Source organism: Saccoglossus kowalevskii, chromosome 10 (assembly GCF_978046115.1).
Source record: "Saccoglossus kowalevskii chromosome 10, keSacKowa6.1, whole genome shotgun sequence".
NCBI lineage: Eukaryota > Metazoa > Hemichordata > Enteropneusta > Harrimaniidae > Saccoglossus > Saccoglossus kowalevskii.
In genome coordinates, this window is record NC_140650.1 from 18,347,182 (window position 1) to 18,362,255 (window position 15,074).

Consider the following 15,074-nt stretch of genomic DNA (forward strand, 5'->3'; position numbering starts at 1 on the left):
TAGGCAATTAGTTTTGAGAGGAGATTTTAATGTATGCCTCAACCCTACACTCGATAAACAAGGCGTAAATCTAAAATATTTAAAAACGATTAATAGATAAAGTGAATGATAAACTGTCCGATTTTGATCTAGTGGACATCTGGCGTATATAGAATCCGAGCAGCAAACGCTTCACATGGAGACAAAAATCTGCTGTTATGCAATGCCGTCTTGATTATTAGTTCATTTCTGATACCCTACAAGATCGTGTGAAGTCAGTAGATATCAAACCATCCATTTGTTCAGATCACTCCGCTATTACTCTCTGTATTCAGAGTGAGTCATTGGGCAGACATGGCCAGTCCATGGAGGTAATCTTATTACTATGTGTAAAACAAATAAAAATTTCAGTTATTTCTGAGGAAACGTTCAAATGTACATGAGTATATGGTCGCTACGTCTCCAACTTTCTGAAGTGGACGCAGAAGAGTTTTCACGTGAGAAAACGTTCTACCACACATGTAAACTTATAGTTGCTGCTGACTTAAACCAAAGACAATAGAAAATGTCTTTGCTTAAACGTAAAGCAAGTACACGACACCGAATAAACGGTGGTAAATACGGTTACTAGAAGAAGTAACCGTGGTCAAATCAAAGTAAACATGTAGGTCTCATGCCACTAATTAACTAATCAATTTAAATGCCTTGCAAGAACCAATGAAATTTTTTAAATATTTTTTTTCTCAGGTGCTCCCTGTTTGGGTCAAAGGTGAGACCAACATGTGGTCTTTTGTTTACTACTTAGCGACTGTGTATCTGTGGGTTTATTCTGTGTGTATTTGGATATTCTAATCTTGGTGTTTTTTCAGTGATTTCTCTAAGTGCAATCCAAATACAGTAGGCGTGTCTTGTTTACCTGAGATTTGTAAGAGTTTGAGCTGGCCAACATGTTAGTTTTTTTCATATGGTTGATTACTGGCATGTTGATTTTCCATTTTTGAGCCATGTTTTCAACTTTCTTCATCATTTTCATATAGCAATCTCGTCATATGTTAACATTGTCGTCCATGGAAATTCAATTAGTGGTATGAGCCCTGTACTGCGTGCTTCGCGTCACAGTATTTCTTTGCAATTTACGGTGGACATTTCCAGTGGCCGAAGGGAAGACGTGTCGTGACGTGAAGCTAAGCGACTAGGTGCCGTACGCGACTGTCCGTTCGAGTCACGCACGCAGTTTAATTTTAAATGACATTATAGTATTTACCATGCCTTTTATTCGGTGTTACACATGTATTAATTAAACCTTGAATACCAGTTTAAAAAGGTCGGTGGCCCAATATTCGTATTTGTAGAAAAAAATGCCATTTACATGCCCTAACATTGCCAGTTTTTTTTATATATGAAAGGGTCATGTTTTATTTTCTTCTCATAGAGCTTGTGTATTACCTGTGTAATATAAATACATTATTGCTAATTTATTATAATAGAATAATCACTCAGTGTACACCAATCGAACAATTCACAATGTTTTGGGGAAAACTGTATCCAAGTAGACTACCCTTATGTAACCTCGAGCGAACCCACCCACAGATAATCGAAATAATTACCTCGCATATCACAACTCTGCGCATGCTCAATCCTCATATAATGTCAGAGATGAGACAGTGAAACAGTGATCTAATAATTATTTTTGTATATATATAATTTTATTTCATGTGTACAGTTTGTAAATTAATTGTATTCGAATCGCTCAACATCGTACTTAATCCGTTCAAAGTATTCTCAGTATGCGCTGCATTGCATTGATTGTATAATTTAAAGATTCGTGCCACAGGTTCATCCCCTACAAAATTGGCCCTTCCCTTACCACCACCTAGTTGGATGTCCCATGTATTTATTTTATGCCTTCCTCCCAATACACAAGATAGCTGTATTGGCCGTTGCACTTTGACGTCCATTGTTTACATTTTTGCCAACCAGCATACGACCTTCTGATCTCGTCTTTGAGTGCATTTTCCTGGCCTCATGCAATGGTTCCATGGAGTGATACGTGTTTTTTTAAAGACAACCTGAAGCATGGGTCTACAAGTTGTAAAATATTATACTGACAACTTTATTTTCACGTGACCCCACATGACGCAATAACTATTAACATTTTTGTTTGCCCAGAACGTTACGACGTGTCGTCATTTCCATATCCGCGGTTTAAACTTAAAAAATATATCACAATTTCTGAGTTTGTATTTTTGCTCACTTATCAACCAAGGCAGTTTATAAACCTGTATTATTAAATGTATATACATAATTTTAAATTTACAGCGGTGGTCCATTATTATGTAATGAGGTACCAACGACCAAATTGTATGTGATGCCATAATCATATATATGAAATCGCCCGGTATGGCATTGATGAATTGTAGTACCAACCATGAAAGGGACAAAAACATACATATGATTTGTCATATGCCCAAGAAAAACTCAAAACTTAAAGCGGGGGAGTTGTCACCTACGCATGCGTCAGGTGGCCATAGCGTGTCATTGTTTACAAACAAGCGTCTACCCATGCGCCTTTGCGTTCTCAGCATGTGTTGATATCATCGCTTGGGACTCATTTCCCGCGCGTGCGCAGGTGACGACCCTCCCGCTTTAACCATATGCCCTAACTACGATGATGTGGGACATATATTTCCCCCATCTGAGTCATTTATTTGTACGCATGCCCATGTTCATTAAAATACTCCCGAAATTCTCGTACGTTTCCACATATCTAGCGGTGTGACAGAAGCCATTGAACTTTGACACATGTATGCAAATAAGGGACTAAACGACATGAACATCAATATAAATAAATGGTTAGCCATTTGTTCACTGACTAGTGATAACAGCCGGACAATGTATATCGCAGCAGTAAAGTACATACCATGAAGTTTATATGATATTTTCTGATTGCGTCATCTTACACGTTTCATATATCAAGCATTGCAATTGTTGTGACGTGCCACGGGTTCCTTACGACGTATACAACGCTGTGTAAAATACATTGTTTACATGATATTCGAACGCGCTGTACAAAACTGTGGCGCGTTGATTGCAATTGAATCTCTTCGATTTTTTTTTTAAAACTGGGGCATTACCTGTACTAGAGTAGTCGAGGTGTCATTTAATTGTCGCCCAGTTTTAATTGTCTTGTACCCGAAATCACGAAACACTTTATCTCCGCACAACTCCTGAATACGTCTCACCTCTTCTATTCGTAGTTTTCGTCTCCACCTCTCGCCGTTATTTCCCACGTCCTGTTCTCGCATTAGTTTGATTATGTCATCGTGTAACGGCAGACCAACGAAATCATACATTTGCTGGATCACTTTCCGTTGGTTATTTTCCATATCCTCATACCGGATCAACAAATACCTACCCTTTAACCAATCGGGTAACTCGGACGCAGTCAGGTAATTCACCTCCAACCAGTGACAGTAATCCGGTATAACCTCCTCCATCTTGGGGTGGAGTTTAAATTCTCCTTTCGCAACTTTGAAATTGTTGCTCGGCGTGAATATGTTAGTGAACTTCATCCTCGAGGCTGCCATACCACGCGGGTCACGTACGAGAAAAATGACTTTGACATCGTCTTCTTTAATCAGTCGTTCAGCTTCAAGTGTCGAGTATAGACGACATGCTTTTATCAATCGGTGGGGCTTGGATTCACAAACCGGTGTGATGATTTCATTGGTTACAGGCCGTGGTAAATACGTCAAATATGCCCTCATCAAATAATATTCCATATGATTCAAACCATAGAAAAAATATTCATAATCAGCGAAATTACAATTATAAATATCGTGCATAAAATCTAAAAGTTCTTCTTTAATCGTTTTCAGTTTGTAATCACTCTCCTCCATAATACGCATTCCCCGGCCGCGCTGTACCATACCACCCGGTTCATGTACACCGAATACATCGGGGTGTTTCGTAAAATAACGTTCTGTGATTGTTGAACCAGTTCGAAAGCGAGACTGAATTAAAATTCGTATTGGATTTTGAGGTGGTGGCGGGGGACTAGCTGTAGTTGTTGTGGCGACGGGGGTAGTAGTTACTATTACAGTCGTGTTCAAGCTAATGGTGGTGGACTCCTTTGTTGCGGGAACTGGTCGTTTTTTCACGGCACGGCCTTGCTTAAACATTGCAATCATACGCGTCAAATTTTCCATTTCATCAAGATGCTTACTGGCTCTAGTCTTGATAGCTATCTTTGCTTCCGATCTTTCAATGGGGCCGATATTCCATTCTGTGCGTGCTTCGTTCGTAACATCGTCTGACGGACCGGAGTTTGACCAAAGTGCGAAAACAAAAGAGAACCCGACGAAGACGTAAAACAGTAATCTCCATCCACTCGGTCTTCTCATTTTTATCGTACAGTTTGTAGAGACTAGGTATCCACACTCTTAGTATATCCACGACTAGTATACATTAAATATATGTATGAATATAATATATAACAATAAGACAAGCTGGTGTCGATATAATGGATGTGTGACACGGCAGCCGATCAGGCGGTGACAGCCGCATTGGCGATTAAAGAGATGATTGAGCAAAACTGGGTGGACTTATGAGCTGCACGCGTTTCCGATGTGTGATGTACTTTCCCACAGAAAACATTTTATGATTATTTCCGTAAGACGAGTGCCGAAAGGTGTTCTCACTCTCTGAAAAAAATTCTTTGCTGTATGACTTGGTGTTTACATATCTTCCTCTAAATGCCTTGCTTGGGTGATATGTAACTTATACTAGTATATCAACATTTTGTTACCTTTACGCTGTTCGGGACTTGTAACATGCCTACACCGGGTGATGCCAGAGTTTTGACTTTATTAGGACAGCTTGGTGTGGATTACAATTCAAGTAGACGTGTGTCTACATCAGCCAGCTTATTTATATGCATTAGCACCTGAAGTGCTTTGCTGCTAAAAGAGAATAAATCAAAAATTGTATGTTAACCAATAAATTAAGTATATTAGCGTGAATTAACAATTTTTCATACAACACTGGACAAAAAATGCCCTGAACAAAATGTTTCTTTATTAATATTTTATTGTTACGTTAGCCTTCTAAAACGTGTGTTGACTTACGCGGAACATAAAAGAAACAAGAGAAAGCTAAAACGATTGCCTTACTGTTTACTCCGCCATTTTCCGCTGCTTCAGCGGCACTACTTGTTGCATATCAATAAACTCATGTGATCAGGCTATTTATAACACCTTTACAAAAGCATGTATTCGGACGCATGAAATAATGAAGTTCCTAAAACGTCATCTAAAACAACATAACGTTTCTGTTTTATTTTTGACTTCGCATTTTTCTGTAACACATAGAAATAGCTATATACACAAGACACCCGGGACACAATAATATGCGGGAATCGAACACAGTATCACATCAACATTCGTACATCACTGTACCAATAATATTATCTGCAACGTTCTGGTGTCCTTGATGACAAATCTATTAATTTATGTTTTTATGTTATAAAAAACACCAAGTATTAAATTAACAATATTAAAAGTAAGTTAATATTCGTAAATGTCCCAAACACAATACAGTAAAACATAATACCATGCCATTATATAAACGGAAATAGTCAGTGTATATGAAAGGCGCCACCAGTCACTCAATCATTCCTTAACGTTTATCCTCGGGGGCGGAGCTACGTTCCACGTTGCTAAGACGCGCACCACTGTACATGCATTTCTATGGGCTCTGTGTGCGCTGCTGTGGAACGCCGGTCGAGCCGGTGAAAATTCGAGAAAACAACACAAACGCAACTTTGAAGTAACCTTGAACAACCAAATTTATATATGTTACATACGTAGGGCTAATCTTGTTACACTGTTCAGAGGAGTCTCAACAATCATTCCAAAGTACCGTTTTATGCGAGTTTTGGGCCTTTGTTTTCACCGCCGCGGGTTGCCAGGCGGTGAAAATGCCCGGATGTCCGCCCCCGAGAATAGAAAAATCTGTACTATTATATTATTATTACATGTGGAATAGTAAAGACAAGTATCATTGGACATAGTCATATCGGAGGTGGGGCGAGTATTTGAGTCAATACGTACTTGAAGAATAATTTCAGGTGGACCCTTTCAACTTTAATATAGAAAGGGTGACACAGTATGTCATGCACATGTTAATTTCATTTATGTACCATCAGGTTGAAATCATATTTTGTGGCTAAAGTTCTGGGTATCACCGATGACTGTTTTTTTATAAATAATTTAATCTCCTTCTGTCGCAGATCCGCTAGTCAGTAATGTTGTCAAATTGATGTCCGAGGGCGCTGTTTTATACCAGCAGTCCGACGCCACTATATTGACAAACAAAGCAAACACAATGCCAACCGACACATTCAATGCTCAAATACGTGGTAGCATCTGTACTGGCGAAGGACGGACTACACATACAAAGGATGTGACACGTATCGTATTTTATTTTTGTACACATACCAGAATTCTCGTACAGGAACTTTTTTATGGCAGTCGTAGAGGGCGATTGAATACCAAATAACGAAGTCTTTATTATCTCAGTGTAGCTAACTGTAATGTGCCGATTTTAAATATTCTTCATGAAATACAGGAATGAACCAAATTTGTTCATGTACATGTACATGTACATGCTTGATCGAGATCATTCTTCAAGTTGTCATGTTATTTGAATGAACGAACGACCAGAAACGTTCTTTATATATATTTTTCATAACTTAATTTCGTGTACAAGCAACTTAGTGACTTGCATAGTTCATTCCTGTATGGTGTGTTTCGTATAGTATACACATGTATATAATGTTAAAGTTATAAAGAACGTTCTTTTTTTCTCGTCACCTTATAATCTAAGAGTGATACACAAGCCTTGAACCTGGGGATGTTAATTTAGAACAAAAATAATTAAAGCTTGTGCTCTAAACAAATACAATATGAATATTTTTCGTTTCTATTATTCTTAGTCCCAATCTGTTCAGAAATCTTGTATCCTTCTCACCCACCGGTTTCGCGATTTCCATGTTATTTTCTTGACATTTTCTCTATCATCATTACCAAATGGTCAAATACCATACGCCTATATATGTTATCACTATCGAGAATCTACATTGTTTACAAACAATTTATAAAAGGTATCACTAAAACACACATATAACGGTGGTCCAATGTTACATTAATGTATATACACAGCACGATTTTCCATTGTTGGCTGTGCATTTTGAATGGGAGTATTATTTTAATAACTTTCAGTAAACATTTACTAAATCGGCAGTAATCTGCATTTTTGCGCGTTTCCATCTCAACTATAACCATCTTTCATTTTGATGCATCGCCGTTCCAAGATGCGTAGCTGCGTAAATTTAATTGTCACATGATTTGGCTGCCGTCATTGATTTCCTATAAACAGGAAGTACTTTTTTATTGATTATTTTGAAAAGTGCCATGTTGCATTTTTATACCGAACACCTTTGAACAGCAAAGAAATAAAACGAATCATTCACGTCAACGTATGTAACGTTTTCTTTGATCTGTAAGGTCAAGGGATTAAAGTAAAACATTTCTCGTTATTAATTATATATTGACACGTTGTCAGCAGATTAAAATGGGAATTGTCTGCTCTTAAAATGAAATTAATGTTGTTTTACGCGCTTCGATCATTGCGTTTTCAAATTCTGGGGTAAAAGTTAAGGTTTCCCATATTTTCTTTCTTACAGTCAATCGAACTACGGGATAGTAACCTAGATGTTCCCAATGAAGTAAAAAGGTAGTAATAACCATTGTTCACGCAGTATCTACGTCTAATACAGTCACATATTTAAATAATTACATATGTATATATTTTGGGAATATAAAATCGTCACTGATGTTTTGTTCATAAAATTAAATATTCTATCTTGTTACCTCTAATATTGATTTTTGACAATTGTTTTAAGACATTGCTACTCCGTATGTTAAGACGTATACAATTGCACGAACAAGGTCCATCCGTCGTGGTATCCGATACCAAGTTACAACACAAGTGACAAAATTACCATATTTAGTATTATAACTAAAATACCCTTTCGAAATATTTATTTCACGTAAGCATAAACCATGATTTATAGAATCAGCTTGTTCAGTATAACTTTAATATAAGTTATAATTGTTTATCAATTGACATTACTTATTCTATGTTATTATATTCACACTATATAACATAACTAATACCCACGTGTCCCGCCCTCATCCACTTGTCGCCAGGCAACCAAACACAAACAGGCTATCGGACCAATATTTCGGATCCGAAGTGGACGAAGGGGGAGCATAAATTTTTCCTCACAGTATAAAAGGGGGCCAGCACACACGGTCCCCAGAGAACGGTCCTCTCAATCCAAATCAAGGGCAATGAATAAGTATTGTGTCGAACCAGCTCTAACTGTACCCACAAACACGCTAGCACAAATAATGAGACCTTAATAATTCCAAGCAACAAACGGTATATTTTCAAACAACTGGCAGTCATGCAATACAAGATCAGTAAACTGCAATACATCAGCAGCAACATTAATCACAAATCACAGCTACTACTACACAGTTGTGGCTGAAACAGCACTCAATGCACAAAAAGGTATCTCTACAGTTCAGTGAAAACAAGTAATCAAATGTCTCTTTACAAATGTCACTGCACAAACTATCAGCCAGCACTATACCACGCTCTGCACCAGTACAGTCTCGATCAGCTACCAAGTGCATGCAACTCCTTATATGGCAATAGTCTCAATGACGTCACAATACTCACAAATCGTAATAACGCATGCCACAAAACTCAGAAAACACAGAAAAATAACAAGTCACAAGTTTAACAACAAGTCAATAAATGTGAAAGCTTATACACATCAAACTAAATCAGTGGAAACCAGCAACCATGTTGTTGACATATTTTCCGTTCAACTTGAGCAAGTGTCCAAAATTCGCGCGCTGGCGAACACAATTTTGGCGGCAAACAAACCACAAATCCAAAATGTAATGCTTGCACTCAAGATCCGACACGGACAATATCTCAGCACAACAACATTGAAACAATAAATAACCCAGGGAAACCGAAACAGGAGCGGTGGGGGAAATAACCCAGGGAGAGAGTGATTTCGAGCTCGCTAATAAACGGTCACTACATTACATCCAACTCGTCGTCGACCTGAGTATCACTACTATGGAAAGCCGTACGGGACCCTGCTGCGCCGATATAAATTGCATGGTAAAACATATAGCTTCAAAATTATGCTGCTTCTTCAACAAAAGTGCGATTTCCGATGTCTACGTTTACCAATTGTAGTAGTAGCAATCAGCACAAAACTTATTCACAGTCGTCGCTAATTAATTAGTAGTTGTCGCAAAGCGAGTTGTAGTAGTCGCGATTTAACGGGTGATGATTTGTAGAAGTCACTAACACACTACAGCGTATTTGTCGCTGACGCAGTTCCTTAATTTATAGACGACGACACTTCATTTTCCAAGTTGTCGAAGCAAACAAGTCCCCCTAGTAGACGACGCAACTTGCACTTTTCAAGTTGTCGACGCAAAACGAGTCCCCCTAGGTGACTTTCCTTTTTTCATTTCAAGTTGACGCAGACGCATTTTTTGCTAGTAGTCGACGACGCACATTAGCATTTTCAAGTTGACGCAGACGCACTACACATTCTCAAGTTGACGCACATTGCATTTCCAAGTAGACGACGACGCAAATTGCATTTTCAAGTTGAGGCAGACGCGTTTCCTGGTAAACGACAACGCACAGTGTATTTTTCAAATTGACACCAACGCAACATTTGAGTTAGGGTGCGGATGATAATCTTCGCAGAGAAAATTTTAAGAAAAACCAAGTCAGAAATAATATTTATATAAAATAAAACCTGTGTATAGTAGCAACGCCCAATGACACAGTCTTGATATGGAAGACTATTGGAGGTTGATATTTGTATATGGATCTCCAACTCGTATATTTGTCATAAATAAAAGAAATGTGACTTGAGGAAATTTAAAGGTTGTTTTGTCAGTGGCATGCTAATTATTTAGGTCACTGAGCAAATAAGAATCTGCAAAAATATTCGTGAGTAACCACGTAAGATAGGTTTTTTATAAGTTGATCATACCACCACCTCCATCACACGTTATGTCTTGAAACTGCCTAAAGGTTTCGCTATAACAAGTTAGGCTTTATATAATATAGAAAAGTTCACTAACACAGTTTTAAACTTATAAAAAACTGCATTAAAACAGAAATTTAGCACACAAATGAGTGAGAATATAATTTACTATTTCCCCTTCTCAAGTTTCTATCATACTTATCTTCTCAATTATAATGAAATGTTACCAATAGTAAATGGCATCAATATAAAAATAATTATTTTTATGAATATAGCTGCACTACAATTTGAGATCACTTACGTATATACAATGGCGGATCCAGAAATTCGGTAAGGGGCGCTACTGTTGACGTGGGCTGGGTTTGTCAATTTTTTGTTTGCGGGCTGAAGGGGGTAGGGCGCCTGGAACATATGTGTTTATTTACATGTTCGCCATATAAAAAGACATAAAGTCATTATTAGTTTAATTTGTTCAGGTCCTAGTAGTTTGACGTCGTACTAGCGGCCAGGAACTGCCGATGGCAGGGTAGTTAATATACATGGTTAAGAGATCATTGTGCATTTTTTCATGTGGATTCACCATAATAAAATAGCCCGCTAGATTCTCAATAATATCATTTGATAGACATTAAAACAATGAATAAATAGAATAGTCAGACCCAGGTGAGCTGAAAACTATAGCAAGTAATTATGAAACACCAGTTTTCAGCTCAGGTGTATATTAAATAGCAGAACATAGGGGATTGAGCATTTAAAATATAGGGAGATGGAAGCGTGTGATCAATGCAATACTCTTTTCATATTGTTTTATATGTACATTTTTATTTATCTTGAATTTCCTTCTTTCATGCATTTTCTTTCCCTGTGTCTAACTTGTAAATTATTTGTTTCAAGAAAATGTTCAGCAACCACCCATGATTTAAAATTACCAACCCCTTAAGTTATAAAAAAAAGGCAACACAAATAACCAGCAGCGATAAACATTGTCCCATTTTGCGTGGTCTACACGAAAACAAATAAGACAACAAAAATTGTTTTTTTGCCCTCAGCCGAACCGAACGAAAAATATGAAATAATAAAATATCGGGTCGCGTTTTTTTTTTAATAGGCCCAAAAGTGAGTAAGTAAAAACTCACCATTTTAAGCAGTAAAAGTGTTTCCTCTAAAAATTAACGATCCCGGATGTTATGTTTAGTAATTGACAAAAACACTGTCTCTATCTACTACTTCTAAGAACTGATTCAACCCCAAATAACTATAAGTAAACAAGGTCACATAATTTGCATAATGAGGACTTCCTGTGTGTATAGGGTCAATTGCCATATGTTCATAATTAACATGCTTTGTTGATTACATATCATGACACCGGACCATTGTTTGATCCCCAGGGTTCCCAGGGGGATAAGTGGCGACTTATCTGTATTTCTCTGACATGTTCCGAATACTATGAACTATGAAGTCTGAAGAGCAAACACGTCTTTTGCATTTCAGGCCAATTTGACATTTGCGATTCGAAGGATAGTTGGTGCAGAATATTAAAAATATCGCCACACCAAGTATTTTCTTAATTAAATTAAAACATTATTGACAAAAACAATACGTTTGTTGTAGTAAATATTATTTTTAATAAATGAAATGCACAAATTTTTAATTGAATTTATAACCCCCCCCCCCCCCGTTGACAAAATTAAGTTTAGAAACAAAATCCGACCGACCGACCCAATTTTTCAATTTTCCGACTTGAGGGCAACATAGTTTTTTTTTTTGGGGGGGGGGGGGGCTAATGGGTGACGAGATATTTTAGTGTGTACAATGGATATTTTAGCGATATTTGGTGGAACTATGAACAGAATAGCAGTCAATACTTGATTGTGCTCGTTTGCCTGGGAGCAATACTAAAACCGATTAATAACATACAGTATTGAACATGACCAACTCAGATCAGGTCAATCGATGACTATACTTCCAGGTTTTTGTCATTTACTTATTCTCGACAGACCTATTCTCGTGATGTCGAACTTGAAAATGCACTGTACATTTTGTGTCGTCGTCTACCAGAAAAACGGTCTGCGTCAACTTGAAAATGCAATGTGCGTCGTCGTCTACTAGAAAAAATGCGTCTTCGTCAACTTGAGAATGCTATATGCATCGTCGTCTACTAGAAAAAAGTGTGTCTGCGTCAACTTGGAATGAAAAATGCAAAGTCTACTAGGGGGACTCGTTTTGCGTCGACAACTTGAAAAGTGCAAGTTGCGTCGTCTACTAGGGGGACTTGTTTGCTTCGACAACTTGGAAAATGAAGTGTCGTCGTCTATAAATTAAGGAACTGCGTCAGCGACAAATACGCTGTAGTGTGTTAGTGACTTCTACAAATCATCACCCGTTAAATCGCGACTACTACAACTCGCTTTGCGACAACTACTAATTAATTAGCGACGACTGTGAATAAGTTTTGTGCTGATTGCTACTACTACAATTGGTAAACGTAGACATCGGAAATCGCACTTTTGTTGAAGAAGCAGCATAATTTTGAAGCTATATGTTTTACCATGCAATTTATATCGGCGCAGCAGGGTCCCGTACGGCTTTCCATACACTACAGTTTATTATCGTGACAAATGTAATACTCGGTTATGGCGAAGTCGGCCTATCACACATGAACCAGACGGTTTACCTCAGAGTCTTCTCTCGACTTGCTCGCTTACCAGCAAATCCCACGCCGTCTTGATCACTCGTCGATGTCCCAAGTTCACCACACAACAGCAGGCAATCAGGGTTACAGCGTCAGCCTCGTGGTTTCTGGGAGCGCAACGTCTTTCATTCATGGAAAGTTCGTTTCACAGGATCCAAGACTCCCTCAGTCTCACAGCTGACTCCAGCGACGACTCGGCTGATTCCCCTTCTCTGCCACTAGTGTTCAGTCAGGAATCAATGCAGTTATTCGCCTGGTTTAGATGAATCTTCACTCCGCTCACTGTAACCAAGTTCGGATCTTCCGGCCATTTTTCTATCCTCCCATTTTTTTGCGCGTTCCTTCCACCAATCCGACAACTCGCCACTCTAGGTCAAAGGTCGGTCACTCTCAATTAGCATAAAAAACTCCAAATTTAGGAAAGACATCCCTAACCCGTGTCTCGCTCCTGTACACGGTAAATTCTAACAGTCTAAAATAAGCCACATACCATGGCATCGGGCAAACACCATGGCAACCAGTTTCCACATAAATACTAACCCAAAAAGTTATCCACACTCGGTTAATAAACCGGTAATAAAACAGCACTTCGTAAATCACTTAAATACTGCATAATAGTACACTCGGTTACCTAGTCAACGCTAATACTGCGTGTGACACACCCCGGCCCCAAACGCATTCACGTCCCCGGAATGCAAGACAACAGCCAAGACCACTGTCCTGCCTTCCAAGTGACCAGTAATCAATCAACTATCACATCTGCCAATAACCTTCCAATAAGTCTTTGTTCATGCACTCCTGATTCAAGGACTGTACTCAACTCCAGTTGCTCCTCTACAGACACTTCTTGCTAGTGTGGCACATGCTGATCAAACAAAGTCTTCCATCCCCGACTGCAGTTGTAGATTCCTAAAGCAGAGATAACAAAACATGCAATACAGAGGCAGGACCCAGGATAATTTACAAGGGTAAATAGACAAAAAAGCACCCTCTCCCTATCATGTAGTAGAGAACTACGGAAGAAGAGGACACTACACAAATAAAAGTGTATACAGCACGCACACTCACACAAAGTCAGGCAAACAATACTCCATCCTACAGATATCTCACCTCTCAATGACAGTCCACCATCTCGACTCCTGGCACAACAGATGCTCATTGTCCACATGACACTAAACTCTAACAACCTACCTGTCAGTCAACCCCAACACCCCAAAAGTCTACAATACTCGTGTTCTGTGCTACATCACAGGAAGGAACGGCTCAATCCTCTATGCACAGCAGACATAGAACAGAGTACAAGGAAATGGGACCCTGGGTGGTAGCGACCCAACCAGGGCAGTGACGAAGCTCACTTTAAACAGTACGTTCGCAAAGGTGCTCAACTCCCACCCTCAGAAGAGGAGTACAATTCCTCACACCACAACACAGACTACAATGGGTGTGCAGGCAACCGACGAAGAAAGGTTACACAAACGTCTAATAGCAGGATTGTGAACAATCACCTCCTGCTCCAATGATCGCCTTGTTCCACCTAACAGGCACAAAAGCTGGCGCACCAGGATTGATGCCGGACCTAACTTGAGTGTGCGAACAGTCAAATCCATATCGCAAACAAGGCTTTCTGTCTCTCAAAGGGTAGCGGCGACCATCAGAGTCTGACCTGGTTGTTTTGACAACACAATCAGCCTCAGACGCGACAATCGCTCCTTCACCAGGCTCTGCTACCGTCTCTATGACAGCTTCTGTGTCATCTGGCACCACTTCTGCACTCACCTCCAACTCGTGATCCATTTCCACCTCTGGGGATACAGTGACATCAGGGTCTATATGCAATAGCAGTTCTGGGCCCTCCTCACTGGTTCTTAACTCAGGACCATCACTCCTCACCGACATTGGTTCAGGGGTTGCATGAACAGCAACATCACGAGGTAGACGCTTCTCAGCACATTGCTCATGCGGGTAAGTAACAATGTACCCACGGTCAGAGTCTGTATCTGTGCCTTCAGTGTCACAGTCAGCTTCCGATGATGCCTGTGTAGTTCGTTGCAACGCTCTGGTCCTTGGCTTCCTCACTCTTTTGACTGGTTTGACCATTTCTCTTCTCATTGGGCGTGCTTCTCTGGGCCTTGGCAGTGCATGAAACGGTAACAACAAGTTACGATGCAGGTTTCATACCTTACCACCCCTCTCAGGCTTAACTACATAAACTGGTATACCACGATCATCCTGCCTGACAATGACATATGG

At 39.3% G+C, this 15,074-nt stretch overlaps 1 protein-coding gene across 2 annotated transcripts; it reads right to left on the reverse strand.

Moving 5' to 3' along the window:
• Positions 1-324: 324 nt before the first annotated feature.
• LOC144344598 (carbohydrate sulfotransferase 1-like) lies at positions 325-4,437 on the reverse strand. Of its 2 annotated transcripts, XR_014930709.1 has the most exons (2): positions 2,900-4,437; positions 325-362 (listed from the first exon to the last, which is right to left on the reverse strand). XR_014930709.1 is itself a non-coding variant. In XM_078006459.1 (1 exon), exon 1 carries the CDS (start codon positions 4,380-4,382, stop codon positions 3,096-3,098), a length of 1,287 nt encoding a protein of 428 aa, XP_077862585.1. In that variant the 5' UTR covers positions 4,383-4,437; the 3' UTR covers positions 1,664-3,095. The 2 variants fall into 2 exon arrangements, 1 of the variants encoding a protein (XP_077862585.1); XM_078006459.1 differs by lacking the exon at positions 325-362 and having other exon boundaries at positions 1,664-4,437.
• Positions 4,438-15,074: the final 10,637 nt, after the last annotated feature.

Bases quoted from the DNA above. Each gene is read 5' to 3' on its own strand.
- LOC144344598 (XM_078006459.1), bottom strand. From the start codon at position 4,382: ATGAGAAGACCGAGTGGATGGAGATTACTGTTTTACGTCTTCGTCGGG.